At 40.0% G+C, this 26,553-nt stretch overlaps 1 protein-coding gene across 1 annotated transcript in view; it reads left to right on the top strand.

Annotated features, from left to right (window-relative positions):
* The window catches only part of LOC126470167 (protein jagunal), a 54,553-nt gene that overhangs the window by 17,858 nt on the left and 10,142 nt on the right, over window positions 1-26,553 (top strand). The window contains exon 2 of the mRNA XM_050097808.1: window positions 4,616-4,757. Within this exon, the coding sequence (XP_049953765.1) occupies window positions 4,616-4,757 (142 nt within the window). The remainder of the gene's footprint in view (window positions 1-4,615; window positions 4,758-26,553) is intronic.

Here is a 26,553-nt window from a genome sequence, read left to right on the forward strand (position 1 = left end):
TGTTCCTTGATTTCCGAAATGTATTTGATACAGTTTGCTCTGTTGCTCAGTGAACAGAGTAAAAGCTTACAAAATATCGGGCCAGTTTTGTGATTGAATTGAAGAGTTCCTAACAAATAAAACACAGCATGTCATTGTCAACAGATGATCAAGACTATTTTCTTAACAGAGATGTAACACTAGGTTGGAGCATGTTCAAAGGGACAGTTACAGGACCATTACTTTTCACAATTGCCTAGTGGGTAACATCTGAAACTCTGTAAGGCTGTTCATGGATGATGCTGTTGTATACAGAGAAGGCACATCCATAGAACATTGCAGTAAAATACGGGAAGAGCTGCAGGGGATCCACTCTTGGTGCTGGGATTGCCGACATCCTCAACATAAATAGTTTTGTACCTAAATAGGTGAAAAGACTTGTTATTATTTGATTATACAAATTGCCAAATAATCACTAGAAACAGTCACATCGATTAAAGACCTGTAATATGCATACAGATAAATTCAAATAATGATGTAAGATTAATTGCAGAAAAGGCATATGGCAGACTTGAGTTACACTGTAAGACTCAGTAGGAAATGTGTTTAACCCCAAAGAGCACGTTCTTAGAAGATTCAGTGACTATATTTCCTCTCGTACATATATCTCACAAAAATAAAATTAGAGAAATTCAAGTTCACAAGGAAACAGACTAAGTTTTTACCCACTATTCCTGACTGGACACGGAAAAGGATCCCGTACCAGAATCCATAGGTGTGGTTGTGAAGTATATATAAATTGCATATGTTCAACTGTTTCTTCCACTTGTTGAGCTACATAACATGTGAAGCTTTGCGAGCCCCTCCCTTTGTGAGCAGCTTTGTCCTCACATAAACATCCATCTTATGTGCCATTTAATGAGTGACACTCATCAAGAGTCATTGATCTGATCTCCACATCTTTTGTTGTGGACATGATTCATTTTGATGTAGTGCATAGTGTTGTATTTGTTTGAATGCTGTGGTGTAAATGTGGAAGTGGTGAATTATGTTAATAGTGTTTTCCACAGAGCCACAGAATTATCCATGCCAAAGTCTTAGGACCAGCTTCAAAAGCAGCCTGTTCATAGTGGACAAAGAAATGCCATTCTGCAGGCATGTACAGGCAACTTAAGGGTAAAATCAACAGAGAATGTCATATACTTTCCTGTCAGGAGAACAAAAATCTGGAAAGTTATGAAATAAATCTGTAGGTCCAAGTAAGAGTTCCACTTTGGATAATCATTCGACGACTACCACAATATATTTGAAAAAGTTTAAGGCAAAAGCAGATTAACTCAAGGTACTTTTGTACTAAGGAACTGAATAATCGTATGGCATTGCCAGCTGGGAGGCCCCATCTGAGAAAGTTCGGCCGCCGAGTGCAAGTCCTATTTCAGTCAATGCCACATTGGGCAACTCGCGTGCCGGTGATGGGATGAAATGATGGTGATGACCCCTAGTCCACGAGTGGAGAAAATCTCCAACCCAGCTGGGAATTGTACTAAGGAATTGAGTGTTCTTGACTTCTTGTGGTAATGTTGCCCAAAAAACCCTTCTTCACATTTGAACACAAGGCCACATTGCATGTGTGACAATTCCACAATAAAATACCTTTGGTATATATAGCATTTGTAACATTGACATTTACTCATCAGATCCTCCTAAGCTAATTTTGTCTGTGAGAAACACACACACACACACACACACACACACACACACACACACACACACACAAAGAGAGAGAGAGAGAGAGAGAGAGAGAGAGAGAGAGAGAGAGAGGGGGAGGGAGGGTGGGGTTAAACTCCCCTATACAATTTGCGTATTGTGTTGAGAGGTTGCATAAGAAAGATGCTTGATCAATGGTGAATTATTATTTGTGTGATACACCCACATCTTTTGTTAATTACAGCTTCAGTCAACTCTTAAGTGAATGAAGGAATAGCTGGAAAGGCAGGCTTTTATCTTTTATCAGTAATTTTGATGGGGAAATTGTAACTTTTTTGACAGTATTTTAATTTATTGGGGTTGTACCTGATGGGCATTATTCTTGATTTTGAAACTTCTGTGAAGTTCCTGCTCTTACTTTATTGCAGAACACTTCATTTCCAGATGTAAAGGAACTTCAGGCAAGGACTGTAATTGTAGTGTCTCAATAGAAATAATTGTGGTTCAAAGATGATTTTGTTATATTAGAGTATATTATCAGCTGACACAGTCCAGTCATCTGGAAGTAATACATGCACACACCATGATTAATAAGGCTGGCAACAAAGCAAGGCTTGCTTCACAGCTTCTTCAGATTTGAATCCTCATTTAGCTCACAGTTTTTACCTCTAATGTATAATTACAACAGTTTTATTGCTGCATCTAAACCTAGTCATAGTTCTGTTTGCTTTCCATCCTTTTCTAGTTTCCTTCTATAAATTTCAGTCAAACTGACTTCCTTTCTTCAGGAGGGGCAATTTTCTGGAAAACCTGGGAATTCTCGGGAAATTGAGATTTTATGTGGAAATCTGAGGGCATTTCTTAAAAATCTCTTGGAATTCTATGTTTTTAACATAGATTGTAATTTAATTTCATTGAGCTTCATAAATCACAAATTTTAAAATGCTTAATTCTTCAAAGTTTGTTAATTATATGAATATTATTCCATGTAAATTATCAATATTTAAAAAACCCAGGTTAAACTACTACTTATTGGCTAGTATCTTTCAACCATGAGAAAAAAGAGGCATTATTGTAATGTGAGATAACCTACCCCAGTCTGTTAATTTATCAGATGCTTCTTATGACATCATCAATCTGGAATTACCCAAAGAATTCTTTTATCTTATTTTATTATTTGTCCCATGTTTGAGCTGCCACCCTGTTCTAGTACAATAACAGAGAATCACTAAAGATGACGAAACTTCATTGAAAAAATAATTTCTTTAGATGTTTGAATTAACTGATTGCTCCATTATTTATGTAGTGGGTAAAAGGGCTGAGTTTGTGCAGGACATCCCCTCCTTCACAGTGGAAAAGAAAAAACAGTTTCTTGTTAGCAGGATATATAGGAAGTAAGAACAACGGTGCACAGTGCATAAAATGCTTTTTTCCTGCATAATATTACTTGCTAATTGAGGAGAAAGATCTATGGTAAAATATCTGAATTAGATGCAAAATGGCAATTAAAGCAGCTGCCTGTCTCTGGCAAAGTTCGTACCAGTTTTTCAGATCCAGTGAAATCACTCTTAATGAGGTGTGGCATGAGGAAAAGAACCTTCAATATGAGGTGGGCTTCTGTTGTAGGTAAATCATTCCATATGCGTGTATCACGATATATCAGTCACAGTGAACCACATTTTAATTCACTGCTTTTCATATAGTAACAAGGAGCTGTCATTACATCCAAATAATTTTTTTTTTTTGCATATCTTATGTGGTAAGACGTGCCTCATGGATCTTCCTGGCAGAGTAAAACTGTGTGCTGGACCAGGACTCGAACCTAGGACCTTCGCCTTTCATGTGCCAGTGCTCTACAAACAGAACCGAGTCCCAGTCTCCACTTAGTCTTATTGTAATCTGCCAAGGAGTTTCATAACAGTGCACACAGTGCTACAGAGTGAAAATTTATTCTGCACACAATTTGCCATGGTGTGGTTAAGCTATGTCTCTGTATAATCCTTTCTTCCGGGAGTGCTAATCCTGCAACTTATGCAGGAGATGGTAGCAGATGAGGTACTGGCAGATCCTGAGTTGTGCTCAAGTAGCTCAGTTGGCAGAGCACTTGCTTGTGAAAGGCAAAGGTCCCAGGTTTGAGTCCCAGTCTGGCACACAATTTGTAATCTGCCACAAAGTTTCATAACACTGCGCATTCCGCTGCATAATGAAAATTTCTTCTGGAAGCCTGATGGAGGTTTTAAAATCCTGTGTGGTGGTCTAAGTTACTACTTTACGATAGGTAAGAGGGAGGGAGGTAACAGATTAATCTGTTGTATTATTTTAGTGTTTTGTTGAATTTTTCAATATTTTCAATAACTTTCTGGATTTTTCAACTACATTCGTCACACAGTGAAATGACAAAGTTGAAACTGTGCTCTATGGAACTTCAATACCTCTCTTAATTCTGGACATGAGTTACTTTACTGATTTCCTTATACTTTTCTCTTTCTTCTTCTCTCTTTATCTTCTAATGGAAAAGTCCAGAAACATGAAATTTTCTTAAAGTCAGTGGATCTGTTGTCTATTTTACTTACAGTTTTTTCAGTGAGTATAGGTTTTTAATCTCGTAATAATCAGTTGATCATGCATTTCCTTACTATTTCCTAGTTTGGAATTAATTATGGGATAATGTATTTCTACATATTAATAATGTGACTTAGAATACGTAATAATAATTTATTGCTTATATCAGTAACTTCTTCTACATGAAACTTCATAACTACATTCTTTATAAACTGGTGCAACAAAGTAAAGTACTACTGTATACTTGTAAACTTAATTATACTCATTATTTTAACTATATCGTACATCAATTTGTGTCCTGGGAGGTTTAAGGAAATAATGTTAGAAATAGTACTCTATTTGTAATGCAGTGCCTTATTTTTTTCAGTGCTCTAAATAAATCACGGCTTAAATACTGCATATTTTTTCACTACTTATTATTCTTTGCGATGCTTGCAAAACTGTCTGCAGATATTCTGGATCGCTTGGATATATTCATTTTAGAAATAGAAGAACTTCAGATCCCAGAGGTATACAATTTTATATTTTGTTTGTGACTGTAAGCAAATCTTCTTTGTTTTCGTGTTTCAAAATGTCATCTGTATGAACAGAGTACTCAGCAGACATGCTCCATTTGTTTCTCCACTTCTAGAAGTCTTAAATTTGCTTGGGATAGTGTGGAGTGATATTGTATGTATGATGGTGTAACCATTCCATTGCATTGATTTTTCATGTGTTGAAAGTGCAGTAAAATCTATTCCTACTGTCTCGAGGAAGGATGTAATAGAGACCAGCTTGTACATGCATGTATACATAATAGGTTTTGTGTAGAATCTGAGCTCCTATTGTACTGTATTCCTAGATCAAATTATTGGTTTGGAAACCATCATTGTTGCATTCTGTGTGTTTCTTTTAGTTTTAAGAAATCATCATACTTATTCATATGTGGGCTTGTATTTCTGAAAGCTTTTGCAATTGAGTTCAGTTTTATTTTCAAATTTCATATCATCAATTTGTCGTATACTGTTTTGCTATCAGAAATTGCATGCAAACCATCTCTTTGCCTTGAGGTGTGTGTATTGTGTAGTAACAGTAATAAAGGAATGTTATGTGGGCTGCAGATGAGATTTGCATTATTCTACCATGTTCTGGAGAGAACTGAAAAGCATCTATCATAAAATAATAATAATAATAATAATAATAATAATAATAATAATAATAATAATAATAAGGCATGTCTAATTGAGCAAATTTTATAACTCCCCCCATTGATACTTTCACCTGTTGTACTTGTCCTCAATTTTCTTGTCTTTTATGTGTGAATATTGCATGTCTGTTCATGTATGTGTGTACTGCTGTCTTTAATTCTGAATTGTAATGAAAAATATCAGTTAGTGCTTCATTTGTGTTTCTTTCTTACTTATTAATTCCCAGTAAGATTTTCAGTTTGTATAAAACAAAAAAAAACAAAAAAAAAAAAAAAGGGTGGTGGTTGTTTTAATATATTCTTCATAGTGACTTGTGGTGGAGACAGTATGACAAATCATAATTTCTAATTTCTATATAGAATTTGTTTTAAAAGAAACTCACTGTACAAAATTATTTCAGTTTCATAGATTGTCAATAGTGGTTTCATGCTACACATGTAGAATGTGTAGACACCGAGGAGACAGTTTCTTGAGAATGGTGTCCATGCATCAAATACTGACAGTATCTGTAACAAACACTGTCAAGAGCCACACAAGCTCACATCAATTTTATTTCTTGTACTCATGTTGACATTTATGACATTTCAGCATTTAAACCACATTGATAGTAGCTTTAACCTGGAATTACATTTGTGAGATTTACAATAAATGTTTGCAATCGGTGGTGTATATGTTGTCGACTTATTGTTAACAATTCAGTGAGGCTGCATACCTACATCAAATACAATTGTGTAAAATTACTTTAATTTTCATAAATATCATTCATCATTTTCTCATTCTTTTGGAAGTGACTGTGCAATACTTCCAGCTGTAACTAAAAGTATTGAATCACTATTTGTTGTTTTTGTTTCACTTGTAATGAAAGGTCACACACACCCTACTTCATTGTTTTTGTGCTGTTACCATGTTTTTTGTTGTTTCAGAATAGCATCGAGAGGGGGGGGGGGCAAACTCTGTCAACATCTGGTGGATAGATCATGATGAAGTGTCACACAGGATAGGTCTAAATACAAGCTATTGATCAACGATACAGGGTGTTTATAAATGAATATCGGGCTTTTAATGCTTTATAATATTTATCATATTAAAGTTGCAGTTATAAATGATGTGTCAAATGAAACAGTAACTCGAACAGTTTCACCAAGAACCTTATAAATGTTCAGTGTGAGCACCATTTGTCACACGGCACACATCAAGTCTATAGCCGAGTTCTTCCAAGACATTGATAAGTGTGTTTCCAGTGATTGTAGCAACAGCTGCTTCAATCTGGTTTCTTAATTCAGGGAGGTCTGCTGGTAGTGGAGGCATGTACACACGATCCTTGATGAAGCCCCAAAGGAAAAAATCGCATGGCGTTAGATTGGGTGAACGTGGAGGCTGTGCAAAGCAATCTACATCTACATTTATACTCCGCAAGCCACCCAACGGTGTGTGGCGTAGGGCACTTTACGTGCCACTGTCATTACCTCCCTTTCCTGTTCCAGTCGCGTATGGTTCGCGGGAAGAACGACTGTCTGAAACCCTCCGTGCGCGCTCTAATCTCTCTAATTTTACATTCGTGATCTCCTCGGGAGGTATAAGTAGGGGGAAGCAATATATTCGATACCTCATCCAGAAACGCACCCTCTCAAAACCTGGCGAGCAATCTACACCGCGATGCAGAGCGCTTCTCTTGCAGAGTCTGCCACTTCAGTTTATTAAACATCTCCGTAACGCTATCACGGTTACCAAATAACCCTGTGACGAAACGCGCCGCTCTTCTTTGGATTTTCTCTATCTCCTCCGTCAAACCGATCTGGTACGGATCCCACACTGATGAGCAATACTCAAGTATAGGTCGAACGAGTGTTTTGTAAGCCACCTCCTTTGTTGATGGACTACATTTTCTAAGCACTCTCCCAATGAATCTCAACCTGGTACCCGCCTTACCAACAATTAATTTTATATGATCATTCCACTTCAAATCGTTCCGCACGCATACTCCCAGATATTTTACAGAAGTAACTGCTACCAGTGTTTGTTCCGCTATCATGTAATCATACAATAAAGGCTCCTTCTTTCTATGTATTCGTAATACATTACATTTGTCTATGTTAAGGGACAGTTGCCACTCCCTGCACCAAGTGCCTATCCGCTGCAGATCTTCCTGCATTTCGCTACAATTTTCTAATGCTGCAACTTCTCTGTATACTACAGCATCATCCGCGAAAAGCCGCATGGAACTTCCGACACTATCTACTAGGTCATTTATATATATTGTGAAAAGCAATGGTCCCATAACACTCTCCTGTGGCACGCCAGAGGTTACTTTAACGTCTGTAGACGTCTCTCCATTGATAACAACATGCTTTGTTCTGTTTGCTAAAAACTCTTCAATCCAGCCACACAGCTGGTCTGATATTCCGTAGGCTCTTACTTTGTTTATCAGGCGACAGTGCGGAACTGTATCGAACGCCTTCCGGAAGTCAAGCAAAATAGCATCTAACTGGGAGCCTGTATCTAATATTTGGGTCTCATGAACAAATAAAGCGAGTTGGGTCTCACACGATCGCTGTTTCCACAATCCATGTTGATTCCTAAATAGTAGATTCTGGGTTTCCAAAAACGACATGATACTCGAGCAAAAACCATGTTCTAAAATTCTACAACAGATCGACGTCAGAGATATAGGTCTATAGTTTTGCGCATCTGCTCGATGACCCTTCTTGAAGACTGGGACTACCTGTGCTCTTTTCCAATCATTTGGAACCCTCCGTTCCTCTAGAGACTTGCGGTACACGGCTGTTAGAAGGGGGTGAAGTTCTTTCGCGTACTCTGTGTAGAATCGAATTGGTATCCCGTCAGGTCCAGTGGACTTTCCTCTATTGAGTGATTCCAGTTGCTTTTCTATTCCTTGGACACTTATTTCGATGTCAGCCTTTTTTTCGTTTGTGCGAGGATTTAGAGAAGGAACTGCAGTGCGGTCTTCCTCTGTGAAACAGCTTTGGAAAAAGGTGTTTAGTATTTCAGCTTTACGCGTGTCATCCTCTGTTTCAATGCCATCATCATCCTGGAGTGTGTGGATATGCTGTTTCGAGCCGCTTACTGATTTAACGTAAGACCAGAACTTCCTAGGATTTTCTGTCAAGTCGGTACATAGTATTTTACTTTCGAATTCACTGAACGCTTCAGGCATAGCCCTCCTTACGCTAACTTTGACATCGTTTAGCTTCTGTTTTGGTTGCGTTTAAACTTGGAGTGAAGCTCTCTTTGCTTTCGCAGTAGTTTCCTAACTTTGTTGTTGTACCACGGTGGGTTTTTCCCGTCCCTCACAGTTTTACTCGGCACGTACCTGTCTAAAACGCATTTTACGATTGCCTTGAACTTTTTCCATAAACACTCAACATTGTCAGTGTCGGAACAGAAATTTTCGTTTTGATCTGTTAGGTAGTCTGAAATCTACCTTCTATTACTCTTGCTAAACAGATAAACCTTCCTCCCTTTTTTTTTTATATATTCCTATTTACTTTCATATTCAGGGATGCTGCAATGGCCTTATGATCACTGATTCCCTGTTCTGCACTTAAAGAGTCGAAAAGTTCCGGTGTGTTTGTTATCAGTAGGTCCAAGATGTTATCTTCATGAGTCGGTTCTCTGTTTAATTGCTCGAGGTAATTTTCGGATAGTACACTTAGTATAATGTCACTCGATGCTCTGTCCCTACTACCCGTCCTAAACATCTGAGTGTCCCAGTCTATATATGGTAAATTGAAATCTCCACCTAAGACTATAACATGCTGAGAAAATTTATGTGAAATGTATTCCAAATTTTCTCTCAGTTGTTCTGCCACTAATGCTGCTGAGTCGGGAGGTCGGTAAAAGGAGCCAATTATTAACCTAGCTCGATTGTTGAGTGTAACCTCCACCCATAATAATTCACAGGAACTATCCACTTCTACTTCACTACAGGATAAACTACTACTAACAGTGACGAACACTCCACCACTGGTTGCATGCAATCTATCCTTTCTAAACACCGTCTGTACCTTTGTAAAAATTTCGGCAGCATTTATCTCTGGCTTAAGCCAGCTTTCTGTACCTATAATGATTTCAGCTTCGGTGTTTCCTTTCAGCGCTTGAAGTTCTGGTACTTTACCAACGCAGCTTCGACAGTTGACAATTACAATACCGATTGCTGCTTGGTCCCCGCATGTCCTGACTTTGCCCCGCACCCGTTGAGGCTGTTGCCCTTTCTGTACTTGCCCAAGGCCATCTAACCTAAAAAACCGCCCAGCCCACGCCACACAATCCCTGCTACCCGTGTAGCCGCTTGTTCAATGTAGTGGACTCCTGACCTATCCAGCGGAACCCGAAACCCCACCACCCTATGGCGCAAGTCGAGGAATCTGCAGCCCACACGGTCGCAGAACCGTCTCAGCCTCTGATTCAGACCCTCCACTCGGCTCTGTACCAAAGGTCCGCAGTCAGTCCTGTTGACGATGCTGCAGATGGTGAGTTCTGCTTTCATCCCGCTAGCGAGACTGGCAGTCTTCATCAAATCAGATAGCCGCCGGAAGCCAGAGAGGATTTCCTCCGATCCATAGCGACACATCATTGGTGCCGACATGAGCAACCACCTGCAAATGGGTGCACCCTTTACCCTTCATGGCATCCGGAAGGACCCTTTCCACATCTGGAATGACTCCCCCCGGTATACACACGGAGTGCACATTGGTTTTCTTCCCCTCTCTGGCTGCCATATCCCTAAGGGGCCCCATTACGCGCCTGACGTTGGAGCTCCCAACTACCAGTAAGCCCACCCTCTGTGACCGCCCGGATCTTGCAGACTGAGGGGCAACCTCTGGAACAGGACAAGCAGCCATGTCAGGCCAAAGATCAGTATCAGCCTGAGACAGAGCCTGAAACCGGTTCGTCAGACAAACTGGAGAGGCCTTCCGTTCAGCCCTCCGGAATGTCTTTCGCCCCCTGCCCCACCTTGAGACGACCTCCCACTCTACCACAGCTGAGGGATCAGCCTCAATGCGGGCAGTATCCCGGGCAACCACAGTCGTAGTCCGATCGGGGGATGCGTGGGACGAGCTGGCCGTCCCCGACAAACCCCCATCCGGACCCCCACAGTGATGCCCATTGGCAACAGCCTCAAGCCGTGTGACCGAAGCCAACACTGCCTGAAGCTGTGAGCGAAGGGATGCCAACTCAGCCTGCATCCGAACACAGCAGTTGCAGTCCCTATCCATGCTAAAAACTGTTTTGCAAAGAACATCTGAACTAATCTACAGAGAGCGCAAACAAATCGACAAAATTTAAACGGTTATTAAAATACAAGATTGCCTAGTAAATGCAGTAATGCTGCTACTTGCGCACTGCTGACACTGCTCGGCGGCGGAAGGAGACTACGCGATTTTACACTATTCAGGTACTAAAACGCGATGCTACAACTCTCAAATACTATAATACGCCTGAAATTTATGAATTAAACAATGCAAGTACCAAAACACGCAAAGAAATTAAGAATTAAACTATGTAACAAATGAGTGAGCTAGGAGTATACGACTTGCTGCTGCAGCTGCTTATCCAACGGCGGCAGGGAGCACCGTCCCTGTCATTGGGCAATCCCTGTCATTGGGCCCCTTGCGGCCTATCCAGCACTTGGGTGCATGGGTAAATAGAATTGATGTGTGCCATGTGACAAATGGTGCTCACATTGAACATTTATAAGGTTCTTGGTAAAACTGTTTGAGTTTCTCTTTCATTTGACATATCATTTTTAACTGCAAGTTAAATGTAATAAGTATTATAAAGTGTTAAAACCCCGATATTCATTTATAAACACCCTGTATAATGATCATGAACTGTATGCCGTCTCGTTTCTGCTGATGATCAATTTCCTCTGAAGAAAATTGCTCCTGCCAGTGACCAAACAAGATGACATAGTGGTTAAGACAATCAACCCATATTCAGGAGAACTTGGGTCTGAATCCCCATCTGGCCATCCAGATTTAGATTTTATATGGTTTTTCTAATTCACTTAAAGCAAATCTTACATTGCTTTCCTTGAAAAGGACACAACCCATTTCCTTCCCCATCTTTCCACAATCTAATCGTCAGGTCCATCTCTAATGAGATAACAATATGTTGACCATCAGGGGTGAAACAGGCTACCTCAGAGTCATGTTCCACTGCACTAGCACACATTAATTAACCCCGTAGCAACAATAAATGTACCATTTATACTAAACAAACATTCCTTGAAATATTGAGTAACATTTTCATTTCTGTTTTCACTTCCCATGTAATAAATAGTTTCATGCTATGACATGTAACACCTTCTCAGAAAAATTACCAAGCGAGGTGGTGCAGTGGTTAGCACACTGGACTCATGTTCGGGAAGACAAACGATTCAAACCCACGTCCGGCCACCCCGATTTCGGTTTTCCACGATTACCTAAATCATTTCAGGAAATGCCGGGATGGTTCCTTTGGAAGGGCACGGCCAACTTCCTTCCCTAATCCAATGGGATCGATAACCTTGCTGTTTGGCCCCTCCCTCAAATCAACCACCCAACCAGTCAGAAAAATTACTCTAACCTTTGATGTTGTACTTATGTAACTAATTACGGTAACCTTTCTTTTATGAATCATAATCAGTGAATAAGCTGGAAATTAAATACTTAAGCATAGTTTGAGGTTGTGTAACTGGAGCATCCTCTTGAGTGTTAAAATGCATCAGTTGTGATTTATCTCAGTAAACACGTAAGACACCTTACATTCTCATGTGTTACATAATTTATTTAACTGTCTTGGTAGTAAAGCTTTCTGAACAAGATCATTGATATCAGCTACGCAATAGTCATCTTCAGAATCTACAGTAAAACTAAAAGAAAAAAGTATTGTTGTCTACTACATTAAAAGGTTAACAAACGAAAAAGTTATATTGTAAACATGATATACCTCTCATTGTGCTCCGCCGAAACAAGTCATTAATATCTAAAATAGCACAATTCAGAGTTTCCATGCATGATTCATCCACTAGAAAATATGCAAATGCTATCTTCAAGGTCATTGACACATGCATAACATACAGATAATTGTACAAAGTAATTAAAATAAGATTCATTTAGAGGCACAGTTCTTAAAAATATTCTCAATTCTATACAAGTAAGCAAACAAACTTCTATATTTAATCATGAAAAAATCTATGAGCTTTCTGACAGTTACAGCTGATCAGAATATAGCAAACTATTCAAAAAATAAAATTTAATTACCAAAATCATGCTAAAATTGAATAGATGACTTCAGAATCAGCATTGGGTGGTTATATTTATAGTGCAGCTACTCACAGAGATCAAGTGGGAGCTGTAATTATCATATGGGAACGACACTTGGTAGATATTCTAATGAGTTAATGTGGACCCAATTTACGCTGGTGCAAACCGTGCTGTACAGCATCTTGTTGATGTCTTCAGTGCTCATCTGAACCAGCTGCACAACAATCGGATTTTACAATATCCAGTTTTATGGCACTATACGATAAGTTCGTTGATTCGTAAAAACATATGGAGCCTGTAGATGGCAAAATGAATTGCCGAAACTGGTTGCTTTGAGAATAAAATAAAATAAAATATCTTAAAGTGTATGGCTGTTGGTAAAGTTTATTGAATTGAAAAATTGTGTAAGTGGTGGTTAATAATAAAATAAACTTTATGTCTTTCTCACTTGTTTGCTCTTTTCTGCCCATGGTCTGTTCCTAATCCTATACATATTGTGGTGTCACCGCCAGACACCACACTTGCTAGGTGGTAGCCTTTAAATCGGCCGCGGTCCGTTAGTACACGTCGGACCCACGTGTCGCCACTATCAGTGATTGCAGACCGAGCACCGCCACATGGCAGGTCTAGTCTAGAGACTACCTAGCACTTGCCCCAGTTGTACAACTGATTTTGCTAGCGATGGTTCACTGTCTACATACGCTCTCATTTGCAGAGACGACAGTTTAGCATAGCCTTCAGCTACGTCATTTGCTACGACCTAGCAAGGCGCCATATTCAGTTACTATGAATGTATTCTGAACAGATATTGTGAATCATGTACCGTCAAGAGCGAAGTTCATCATTAATGGATTAAAGTTTAATATCAAACTAATTTCGTCCGCTTTCAGAATTCTAATTCCTTGTCATGTTCCAGACCTCACGTAAGTATAGTCCTTCCCTCCTCACACCAGCCTGCGTGAGCTAAAACGTGTGCATTTCGGCCTCCACTAGTAACACGGTGTTGGCTCTTCTGCCAACACAACACATGTAGAAACATTTCTATACGTCTTTCTTGTGTTCACAATGACATGTTTGCACATGCCAAAATTTGAACTAATTTTCTCCAGTTTAAATCAGTTCCACATTAACACATTAGTATATCTACCAAGTTTCGTTGTCATACAATAATTACAGCCCACATTTGAACTCTGTGAGTAGCTGCACTTTAATTACAACCACCCGGTATTTCTGAAGGACGAATGTGGAACAAGCTTTGAGCGCACATATATTAGTGTGTTTCACATATTCAAATTTATTTTGTGGTTAGAGCAATAAGTAAGAAAAGTGAAAATGGAAAGCGAATCAGGTGTGAAATGACAGAAAAGAGTAAATTACATCAACATTTCAAAAATAAATGAGAGATAACATAATTTACGTTGGGAAGATAGTGAAGTTTAGCAACTATTGCTAGATGGTGCAGGGTACTTGTAGTTTGATGTTAGTTTATCTCGCCTACAGTTCTTGTTGTGCCATTCAATGTAGCAGACGCTCCTGCAGGGAGCAGCACACAGCCCTATGTGCCATGCGTACCCTAGAATGCTGTCTCTTAATGACAAAAATTTAAATATCATGTGATAAGATATCTACTTTTAGGAATGGGGTGCAAAATTTTCACGTTGTGTGCTATGTCCATTACTTTTTATTTTTTAAGTTTTATTGCAGGTGTATGTGTTCTCTTTAAATCTTGTTTTGAAAGTATGTCTCATGTGCCCAGTATAAATAGAAAGCAATTGCAATCATCACAGGTAGTGGTTGAAAATGCCTGCACATTTATAAGTTGGGCCAAATGCCCAGGATAAATGCCTGGGCAAATACCCAAAATTTGTAAATGCCCAGGCATTTGTGCATTTTAAACGTTAATTGATAAGTGGTGCTTATAAAAAAAAATTCTAAGCCGATATTTTGTATTGGAAAATATGTTTTGCAACACCGCTGCTGTAGCAGTTGGGTAACTGAGCTGAAAAAGCTGCTTGAGAGTTAGGGGAGATAAATTGGACTGTGATCATAACTTTTTACATCTTTAATGACGTCAGTTCTTGGGGTAGTACGTATTAAAAAATAAAACAAGATTCAATGTTAAAAGTAATTTTTGAAATAAAGTGTAGTTTATATAAGGTGTGCAGCCTATAGGTAGTATTTTTACTTATACTATACTACTGCAAAAAAATTGGAGTAAAAATTTATCCATAATGATTTTAATTAGGGATATGTCACATTCTGATTCCAATTCTCTAGGAATTGATTAGTATTGGAATCAATGATTCCAACATCTTGGGCAACGATTCTTTGTTATTAAATCTTTTTTATATTAGTGTTCTCATTTTATCATCACGAAAGTAGATAGAAGAAAGCAGCAGAATAGAAAGCTACAGTGTGTCTCAAGTGTCACTACATTTGACTGACAGTGAAGCATTTTTTCACTGAAAACAGTTTAACATTTAAAAATACATTTATCATCAAGAAACACATTCCAGCTGTTTAATACATTCAATAATAATTTTGTTAGCAATAGTCATCCGTCAATAATAGTTTGGATTTGACATGGATTATAAAGTGTGTTACATTAGAAAGCGATGACCTAAGGTGTTTTTTTTTCCTCCCCTAGTTTATCACTACACAGCTGTTCTACATGGTGTGTGTGTGTGTGTGTGTGTGTGTGTGTGTGTGTGTGTGTGTGCGTGTGTCATTCGTTTCCACATGCACGCGCTGGAGAAAAAGACCAAGAGTGAAGAGTAGAACTGGTAAAAAGAACAACAACATTGTAAATGATAAACGGGTGTCAGCAACATGCAAACATGCACCCCCCCCCCCCCCACCCCACCCCACCCCCCGCCCTTTGCACAAGAAATTGGAATGCTAGTAAAAAATAAACATGCTCCTCTCTTCTTTCCTTTTGTTCTTAGTAATAAATGCTTCTTCCTGTAGAAATACAAATTTTAAAGTCACCAGAACATGTTCAATTTTTGCATGATTTCTGTAATTAAATTTTATTTTTTGAACACTTTACTAAATTCAGATCAGCTACAAAACTATCAGAAAACTAATAGATTTTTATGTGGTTAAATATAAAAGTTTGTTTGCATACTTGTGTACAACCAAGAATATTTTTAAGAACTGTACCTCTAAATGAACCTTCTTGTAATTACTTTGTGCAGTTATCTGTGTGTTATGCAGGCACAAGCAACCCCCAGGATAACATTTGTATCTTATACAGGGTGATTCTCAAAGCTATGCAAATATTTTAATATGTTATTCTACAAGTAAAACTAAAGGAAAAAGTTTATATAAACATAGGTCCACAAATGTTTAGTTACGGAGTTACGGCTAATAAAAGATTTTGCCTGAAATTTAGCAACTTCGCTGATATGAAGCCATCACGAAACTCTACAAGGTTACAGAAAAGCATGATTTCCAATTTTTTTATTTTTTATTTATTTATTTATTTTTTTATGTGCTGAATGTAATAAAACATGTCTCAGGCATGTATCTGCAGTAGTTTTCCAGAACATCCAGAGATGCAAAGAAGTAATTTTGTAATTTTTTTTATATTATTAACTGCTTGTCCCAATTTGTTTTTTAAATTCCAGACAATTGCACAAAGTTTTCAACAGAAGTTCTAGAGTATTTAATTCTGGAAAAATAATGGTAATGACATAAATTGAAACTGTATGAATGTATCAGATAACCTGCTTTTATTAATACCATAGCACATGTGAATTCATGTTAAACCAGAAAAAACAAAGCTCAGTGTTAAGAAAGTAGTACAATGTACATACAATTCCACAATACAATCACAATAAATGTTCATAAATGTCTCCGCCGAGTTCCATACATTTAGCAGCGCGTGTATGATCAGGTTTTGCTGCTCATTTCAGTTTCACAGGGTTGTTCTTTATTTCATCTATTGCATTCATAATCGTAGCAAGTAATGCCTAACATGTATTGACTTTTTCCTCGTAAACTATGTCTTTCATCCATCCCCATACACAAAAATCCATTTGTGTTAAATCACACAATCTGGATGGCCACAGACATGTAGCACCGTGACCAATCCATTTCTGGGGAAAATGTTCATTTAAATGTGAAGCAACGGCATTGGTAAAATGTGAAGGCATGCTCTCATGTTGAAAATACATTTGCAATTGCATAGCAAGTGGAACATCTTCAAGCAAGTGAGCTATTTCTTCTTGAATGAATTGTAAGTACTTCTCGCCTGCACTGTTGCATGTGGGTTTGCTTCAGACCATACATGCTAGTTACATAAATTGTGTAAACCATCTTGAGTAAACTGTGCCTCATCAGTAAATAAAATGTATTTGTGCAACTGCTGATAAGTATTTAACCAGTTGCACAACTCCAAGCAAAGGGCAGGATCTTCCGGATGCTAATAAAAAATAAACATGCTTCTCTCTTCTTTCCTGTTGTTCTTAGTAATAAATGCTTCTTCGTGTAGAAATACAAATTTTAAAGTCGCCAGAACATGTTCAATTTTTGCATGATTTCTGTAATTAAATTTTATTTTTTGAACACTCTACTAAATTCAGATCAGCTACAAAACTATCAGAAAACTAATAGATTTTTATGTGGTTAAATATAAAAGTTTGTTTGCATACTTGTGTACAACCAAGAATATTTTTAAGAACTGTACCTCTAAATGAACCTTCTTGTAATTACTTTGTACAGTTATCTATGTGTTATGCAGGCACAAGCAGACAAGGCAGCACTTTTTGTGTATGGTAAAGATATAGATTATTGTACTTCAGTGTACACCATACCTTAGATTCTGAAATGCCTAATCGTTGAGAGAGATACATCCTGTACGGGTACTCGGGCTACATTGAACAACATCCATAATATTCTCATCGTCGTCTTCATGTATCAAGTGCTCATACTGATTATGAACGCAAGCTAGAGAACCTGTCTCCCATAACATTCAAAATACTCCACTAATGGTTTGTGCATACGGAATCCTCAGAGTTGGATATCGTACATGATATTCTTTAACTGCAGCCGTAGCATTACCATTACATTTGCCATGAATAAACACCATATCAACATATTCCTCTGTCATAAATTTGAAAGGCATCCCTATTTCATGAATAATCTACAGACTACAACAGTTACTATGTGGTTTCACTTAGACTATTGTTATCATGTTCTTTTGCAGAACAATACAGAAAATCAACTCGTTTCATGGTTAGGAAATGACTGAAACAACTCACGAACAATTGCTAACAATGACATAAACGTTTCTACATTCTTAATGGAAAGGAAACAAATTTACTTGTGCAATAATCTTTGCAACTCGGGACGTTCTGGAAAACTACTGCAGATACATATCTGGGACATTTTTTATTAGATTCACCAGATTAACAACAACAAAATAAATGGAAGTCATGCTTTACTTTAACCTCGTTCAGTTTTGCGATGGCTTCATATTAGCGAAGTTGCTAAATTTCAGGCAAAATCTTTCATTAGCCATAACTACTTAACTAAACATTTGCTAACCTATGTTTATATGAACTTTTTTCTTTAGTTGTACTTGTAGAATAACATATTAAAATATTTGCATATATTTGAGAATCGCCCAGCATATGCATGTGGAGGCATTCATGGCAGCTTTCACTCGTGTTATTTTGTGTGTTGATGAATTGCTGCAGATCCTTCTTATTTCTCTGTACAGCCTTTATAGAAAAGGCTGGGAAACCATTGTGTGCCCCTGACAGGTAGACTGCAACACAAATGACGATGGTAAGGCCAGCTGATACTTTTCCCACACAATCTGCCAGTTTTGCAGGGCAGCCTATATGCAAGGGACTGGGAAAAACACATTTTGGCCCATATATCTGGTCCTATTGGAGCTAAGAGGTTATAAACCACACAGTGCTGATACTTGGGGCCTGCTGTTTGTGTGCCAAATTTGGTTGAAATCAGTTCAGGGGTTGGGGAGGAGATCCGGAACATGCTCTGCTTTATAATTGGTTGATTTCTGTTTCATTTTTAACCTTTTAATGTAGTAGAGAGTAATGCTTTCGTCTTTCACCTCTGTTTTAGACCGAGTGAGGTGGCGCAGTGGTTAGACACTGGACTCGCATTCGGAAGGACGACGGTTCAATCCGCGTCCGGCCATCCTGATTTAGGTTTTCCGTGATTTCCCTAAATCACTCCAGGCAAATGCCGGGATGGTTCCTCTGACAGGGCACGGCCGACTTCCTTCCCCATCCTTCCCTAATCCGATGAGACCGATGACCACGCTGTCTGGTCTCCTTCCCCAAACCAACCAACCAATCTGTTTTAGATTCTGAAGAAAAGAGACTGGAAATTTTGTTAAAAAAACTTTGTGATCAAGACAGTTAAATAAAAAATTACATAAAACATATGATTGCTCTCCAGGTGGTCATTTTATGCCAGATTTTACTCACTCTCATGTCCGTTTTTTAATTTTGTGAACTACAAATTTAAGCACTATTTGTGTGTGTGAAACAGGATTATTTCCATAACAGATTTTCCTGTTTACTGCAGCTATTTTTTATTCCTTGTTCAATTTTACTGTGTCCAAATTAATTTTTCATTGTTTCTGTTTTTTGTATGTTGTCAGTAGCGATTTTTTTGCGTGTTCATTTGTCTGGCTAAGCTTACTCATTGCATATGGTATACCCAAACATATAAAGTCATTTCACCTATGTATATTCATTAAATTACATTAGTTTGTATGGTACACAAGCAGTCAGACTAGAAATAGGACAACATTCTGCTAACTTACCTTGCATTTTGCAATAGTTTTTCACTGACACCTCTATGTAAATAAGACCATTGTTTACAGTCTCAGGAGTTGGTAAAAATATAATTTTATGAAATTTCCATTGAGTATGTTCATTTACTACTTTGCATTCCTCCAGAAAAAAATAGTTACCAACTCTGTATACTGATAATTTTCTCATTTGCTGCTTCTTATCGAACCATGAACTATTTTTAGAAATTATTTTCAGTCATGTTATCACGATTGTGATTTTTACTATTTTTTGAGGAAGGAGAATAGAGATAATAGCAGAGGATCTTAATGACTGAATGTATTGTGAAACAGTTATCAAAATACTAAGGTGTTTAAAGACATCTCTGCAGGACATTCTATTGAAACTTCCTGGCAGATTAAAACTGTGTCGGTAGAGCACTTGCACGCGAAAGGCAAAGGTCCTGAGTTCGAGTCTCGGTCCGGCACACGGTTTTAATCTGTCAGGAAGTTTCATATCAGCGCACACTCCGCTGTAGAGTGAAAATTTCATTCTAGGACATTCTATTACTAACTTCAGATCCAATTACCAAGTGAGATGTCACAGTGATAACACACTGAACTCGTATTTGGGGGGACAATGGCTCAAATCTTGTGTCCAGTCAGCCAGATTTAATTTTTTGCTTCGTGATTTCTGTAATAGCATAACGCAAGTGCTGTGACATTTCCTTTGAAAGGGCATGGGACACTTCCTGCCTCATTCTTTCCCATTCTGAACTTGTGCTCCATCTCTAATGACCTTGTAATTACATTAATAAGTAACTTTCACAGAACCCAATAGAAGTTGCAGCTTGCCTGACATCAGCCCCAGATATTTTGTTGTCTACTATTCTGGCAGTATTTGTTGTGCATGTTTGCACTTGTCTTCTACTTATATCTTCTCACCTATTACTGCACATAGTAGATACACAAGAACCTCATTTATTAAGCCCTCATTAATCAGGAGATAGATATAGTTGGTGCAGTACAGTATATGTACAGTTACTCTGTTGGCACCACAGGCAGCACACAGATCACCTATCATATGCTTCCAGCTTCTGTTACTGCAGTCAGTGTAACTAGTGTGACTCTGTTCCTTATAGAGTTAAGAAGCTATCCTGGTACTGTTGTATTGTTCCTATGTTTCGAATGTGCCTGAGTGGAATTGGTTTGAAGCGAAAGTAAGTGGTTTTGCGATGGACAAAAAGTTGAAACTACTAAACAGAACTGTCAAAGGAGAACTGCTGGAAAACATAGCTGCAGAATATGATGTAGAGACATCAGTTGTGTCAAACTGAAAGGAAATTGAAGACTTCCACTTCAAAATGATAATGAAAGACAGTTTGCAGAACTGCAAGTTTGCAGAACTGCAGTACAATAAAGAAAGCAAGAAATGAAACGCTGGATGAAACATTATTCGTATGGTTTAGTAAATACCAAAGATGAGGTTTTTGTGCTTGCACCTTCTTGAAATCAAGTTACGTAACTAATGATTTTGAAGTTGCAGAAAACAGTATGGCTTGCTATTTGTGTTCCACCATCAAAGTTTGTGAAGTTGTCAACACCTCTGAATTTCATGAAATGTTAGCATAAATTCATGATTGTTTGGATGTAACGTAGATGCCTGGTTGCAGAATGACAGTGATGCTGGATATGGCATGTTGAGTAATGACAAAATTTGTTGCATCACCTGCTGTACTACAGATAATGATAGTGATGGTGAACTGCTTCGTGCGGGGGCAACAGCACAATTCGAAAAACTACAGCTAACTTAGATTTTAGAATGTCTGCCAGAAACAACTCCAGCCCAACTGAAGTTAGTGAAACTCCTCCATGAATTTGCTGCTGCTCAGACTCCACACAAGTTCCAAACTATTTCAGTAAATTAACATAAGTAGACTTCAGTAATTATGTAGTATAAGTACAAAAAAGTGTTTCTTGCTAGTGCCAAAATAAAAGGTTTGTATATTGTAGTAAATATTAGAGTTTTTGCATTTAGTAGAATATTTCCAGATTTTCAGTAATTTGGATTACATCTGGTCTCATCTGGTCCAGATAAACAAGGTTCTTGTGTAGTATGCATAAACAGTGCAACCTCTTGCTTCTCTCGCGCTCCTGGTTTTTCCAACAGAAGCTCAAGGCAATGTCCTAAAAGATGAGCCTGCAAACAGAGCCTTGTGCTCGTCCTGCAGTTAGTTCTTTCAAAAACTGTTTTCTAGAGCAGGTCAGTTTGGCTCTTTTGCCACAACAATAACCTCTTGGACAATTATAGAGGGCTTTTGGACATCAGATGTTCCACAATTGTGAGAGTAATATCAAAAACTGATATTTAGTCTGCACAGTAGCAGTGGTAGAAATTCGTAGATCTTATTGCGATTTTGATACTAAATTTCATTCTAGCCATGTACAGCTCTGATACTGAGTCTCCAGTGAGATCTGAACTATTATGTAAATTTATATGTAGCAAAACTTCTCAGGAGCTGAGAAAATAAATTTACAAAGTGTCTCAACTTACATATGAATTACTCAGAATATTTCATGAAGTTGACAAGACTATATCAACTGAATTTAGTGGGCTAATTCTGGGCAACACCTGTAAACTGGCAGACAATAATAGAGTTGCCAAACATTTTTCATCACATTCATAGTGGAGGCTTGGGTAATTTGACTATCTTACATTATTAAAGAAAAGCCAACTTTCCCAGCCTTAAAAGATGAGGTGCGGTTGTGAGTCAAGCTGAAAAAAAGAAAAGTACTGAAAGGATACTCCATAGAGTTTTAATCCCACTTTTGTAACTAATGTGAGGTGCTGAAGCTTACCTAGAAATAGTGTCCATGTGAGGTGATAGCAACCTAAGCGATAAATTAAGAGCTGGTGACTCACCAAGCATTTCAGTGATGGAATGACGAATTACAGGCCATACTGTTTCCTGCGACTTCAGAATCATTAGTTCAGTAACTTGATCCCAAGTAGATGCAAAAAACCACATCTTGAATATTTACTGAACGAAACGAATAATGCTTCATATAGTGTTACATTTAACATAGTTTCTTCATAGCACTGAATATAAAAAGTGCTTCAAAATGTTTAAGAACTGATGGTCTAATAAAAAAGATTATTAATTTATGATATTTTGGGAAACAGTGCAAGAAAATGGTTTAGAAGAAAACTTCTGTGGTGGGAAAGATACACTAGATGGGAATTTCGTATGGTACAATTAAGTATACATGCAACAAAACATTCTTATCTAAAACAGCAAAACACAGCAATGAAACCAGGATGGTTATACGCTAGCAAATTGGACAATATCTTCATGTATCATTTATTTTCTTGTGTGTGGAAGGGGGGGGGGGGGAGATATCAACAAGCACTAGAATTCGAATGATAAAGAAAGAAAGAAACAACATAAGAGATGTGGTAGTGCTAGGAAGAGAAACATTTAGGAGGAAAGTTTTAAGAATTGAAAATTTTCAAGGGAGAAAGGAAAAGGAAAGAGGTACTAAATGGTCTAAAGAAAGGAAAAAGTGACAGAATGCCAGAAGAAATTGAAGGAGCAATGAAAGGATGTGGTCCCTAGAAGGCCTTAATGCAGGAAGAACGGAAAAACTCAAGTGCCCTAATTGAGTAATGTCGTACAGTGATTAGCATATTGGAGTGAGGTGTGGCGGGAGTGGGGCCCAAGTTCACAAATGGCCAATCAGATCCATACTTAATTACTAATTTTTGGAGGATATGAATCATGTCAAGGTGATACCTGCCTGTGTACAGAACTGAAATGATTTTCCAATGTTTCTCCAAAACTTTGAGGCAAGTACCAGGATGATTCCTTTGTAATAACCATCTGCAGCTTCATGACCCATTTGTCTCTTCACTCAAATTCTTCTGTCCTCCTGGTGGACAACATTTGATTCCTTCATTGAAAATCATCATGTTAGTCCCCGCCCGCCACTCTCCCCCCGCCCGCCACTCTCCCCCCCGCCCGCCACTCTCCCCCCCGCCCGCCACTCTCCCCCCCGCCCGCCACTCTCCCCCCCGCCCGCCACTCTCCCCCCCGCCCGCCACTCTCCCCCCCGCCCGCCACTCTCCCCCCCGCCCGCCACTCTCCCCCCCGCCCGCCACTCTCCCCCCCGCCCGCCACTCTCCCCCCCGCCCGCCACTCTCCCCCCCGCCCGCCACTCTCCCCCCCGCCCGCCACTCTCCCCCCCGCCCGCCACTCTCCCCCCCGCCCGCCACTCTCCCCCCCGCCCGCCACTCTCCCCCCCGCCCGCCACTCTCCCCCCCGCCCGCCACTCTCCCCCCCGCCCGCCACTCTCCCCCCCGCCCGCCACTCTCCCCCCCGCCCGCCACTCTCCCCCCCGCCCGCCACTCTCCCCCCCCGCCCGCCACTCTCCCCCCCGCCCGCCACTCTCCCCCCCGCCCGCCACTCTCCCCCCGCCCGCCACTCCCCCCCCACCCGCCCGCCACTCCCCCCCCACCCGCCCGCCACTCCCCCCCCACCCGCCCGCCACTCCCCCCCCACCCGCCACTCTCCCCTCCCCCCACCCGCCACTCTCCCCTCCCCCCACCCGCCACTCTCGCCCTCTCCCCTCCCCCCACCCGCCACTCTCGCCCTCTCCCCTCCCCCCACCCGCCACTCTCGCCCTCTCCCCTCCCCCCACCCGCCACTCTCCCCCTCTCCCCTCCCCTCCCCCTACCCACCACTCTCCCCCTCTCCCCTCCCCCTACCCACCACTCTCCCCTCCCCCTACCCACCACTCTCCCCTCCCCCTACCCACCACTCTCCCCCTCTCCCCCCCCACCCGCCACTCCCCCCCCCACCCGCCCGCCACTCCCCCCCCACCCGCCCGCCACTCCCCCCCACCCGCCACTCTCGCCCTCTCCCCTCCCCCCACCCGCCACTCTCGCCCTCTCCCCTCCCCCCACCCGCCACTCTCCCCCTCTCCCCTCCCCCCACCCACCACTCTCCCCCTCTCCCCTCCCCCCACCCACCACTCTCCCCCTCTCCCCTCCCCTCCCCTCCCCCCACCCACCACTCTCCCCCTCTCCCCTCCCCCCACCCACCACTCTCCGCCTCCCCACCACTCTCCGCCTCCCCACCACTCTCCGCCTCCCCACCACTCTCCGCCTCCCCACCACTCTCCGCCTCCCCACCACTCTCCGCCTCCCCACCACTCTTCCCCTCCCCCCAGCCCACCACTCTTCCCCTCCCCCCAGCCCACCACTCTTCCCCTCCCCCTGCCCACCACACTTACATCCCCCCTCTGCAACCCCCCTCCCCCACTGCAACCCACCCTCTGCACACTCCCCCCTACACACACCACACTGCCCCCCCCCCTTGCAATTGATAATTCTTTGATGTCACAAGATTGTTCCAGTTATGTTGTGCCATAAATTTCTTTCATTCCTAATTCGATTTAGTATTTCTACAGCCTACCACTTACATTTATATTCGCTGTTAGCAAATCCATCTCTTTCAGACACACTTTTCTTGCAATTGTCAAGCTGCACATTATATCCTCTCTTCTTCACCCATTGACAGTTACTGTGCTACTCCAGTAGTAAACTCAACTTCCAATTGTAGCATCTCATGTCCTGATATAATTCCCTCAGCATCACCTGTTTTGATTTCTCTGGGAATCTCTGTTTCAACATTATGTGATCTATGTCAAACTTTCAGCTTCGGCAGGAATTTTGTATATTTACAAGTTTCTTTCGTGATTCTTAAAGCAGGTGTTAACAATGATTAGAATTATTGTACTCAATGGCTTCCCTTTTCATTCCTTACCGCATTCCATGTTCTTCACACATTCTTTCAATCTCTTAGTTACCTAGTTAATTAGGTTAACTTAGTTAACTAGTATGTTGGGTGTTGACTTAGTCTCTCTCTTGACAACAATAATGCCTGTTTTGTTATTTATACTTTAATCCTATTTGATTTTTTATTGATTAACCTGTACTCTCCAGAACAAAAGTGTTGTTCTTGTTGCTATCAGATTTAACTGATCCCCTCTGTACCTAATTTAAGACAACCCAATTCTCTTTTTAAATTCTCTAACCTACCTACCTACATGATTAAGTGATCCATTATTCCACACTTCGCCTGATAGAATACCAGTTTTGTAGTTCTTGATAAATACATCCTCCCAGTTAATCCCCAAATGGATATTTCAATAAAGAGTTTCTTGTTTTTTTTTTTTACCCACTGAAGCCCAGTTATTGAATTAGGAAAGAGTGCATTTCAATGAGATCAAAACTATTGTCAAGTTATGTTATCAAAGGATATTCTGGTCTTTCTTCTGTAAGAAAACTGGATTTTGTACTAGAGAGACAATTAATGTATCTGTTCTGCCACCATCCCTGACTCAAGTTTGTAAGTAACTTCTTTTTATGCATATAATTTTTGATGGAATGAATAAGGCATAAAATCAAATCCTTTATACCACATCTGTACTTTGCGTTCCCATAATGTGCATGACATAACAGTATTTTCAGAACTGCCATTTATATATAACAACACACTGTAGTATATAAGTTTGGAGTTGGAAGAGTCATAGTCTGGTTGAAAGCTATTGCTATAGCTGTCGTCATTTGTGTCAGGTTCAATTTTGTGCCTGGGGATCTTCATTTCTGTACTTGAAACACTGTTAGCAAAAGTGTGAGAGGGGCCGGCAGAATTAGAGAGACTGAATTGGTTTTTATATTTTCTCCCAAATATGCTTATGTACACAAGAAGGTCTGTGCTGTTTTTCAAACATTTGATTTAGTCTGAAAGTAGCTACAATTCAAGTGAAAAATAGTGTCTATTCACACTTCTATATGTAGTGTAACAGCTTTCTTTATATAAAGTTTCCCACTGCTTGGTTTATTTTCCACTGCTTTTAATTTGTAACCTGGTGGTTTATTTTTGAAATTTTCTTGTGTCTTTCATCCTCCGGTGGTGCATTTCCATATTTGTTCATTTCTGCAACCATATTTCTTCCATCTACTAAGTGAAACTCCTGCTTAAAAAAAGTTTGTGTACTGTGACAGCCTTTTATT

This window comes from Schistocerca serialis, chromosome 3 (assembly GCF_023864345.2).
Source record: "Schistocerca serialis cubense isolate TAMUIC-IGC-003099 chromosome 3, iqSchSeri2.2, whole genome shotgun sequence".
Taxonomy (NCBI): domain Eukaryota; kingdom Metazoa; phylum Arthropoda; class Insecta; order Orthoptera; family Acrididae; genus Schistocerca; species Schistocerca serialis.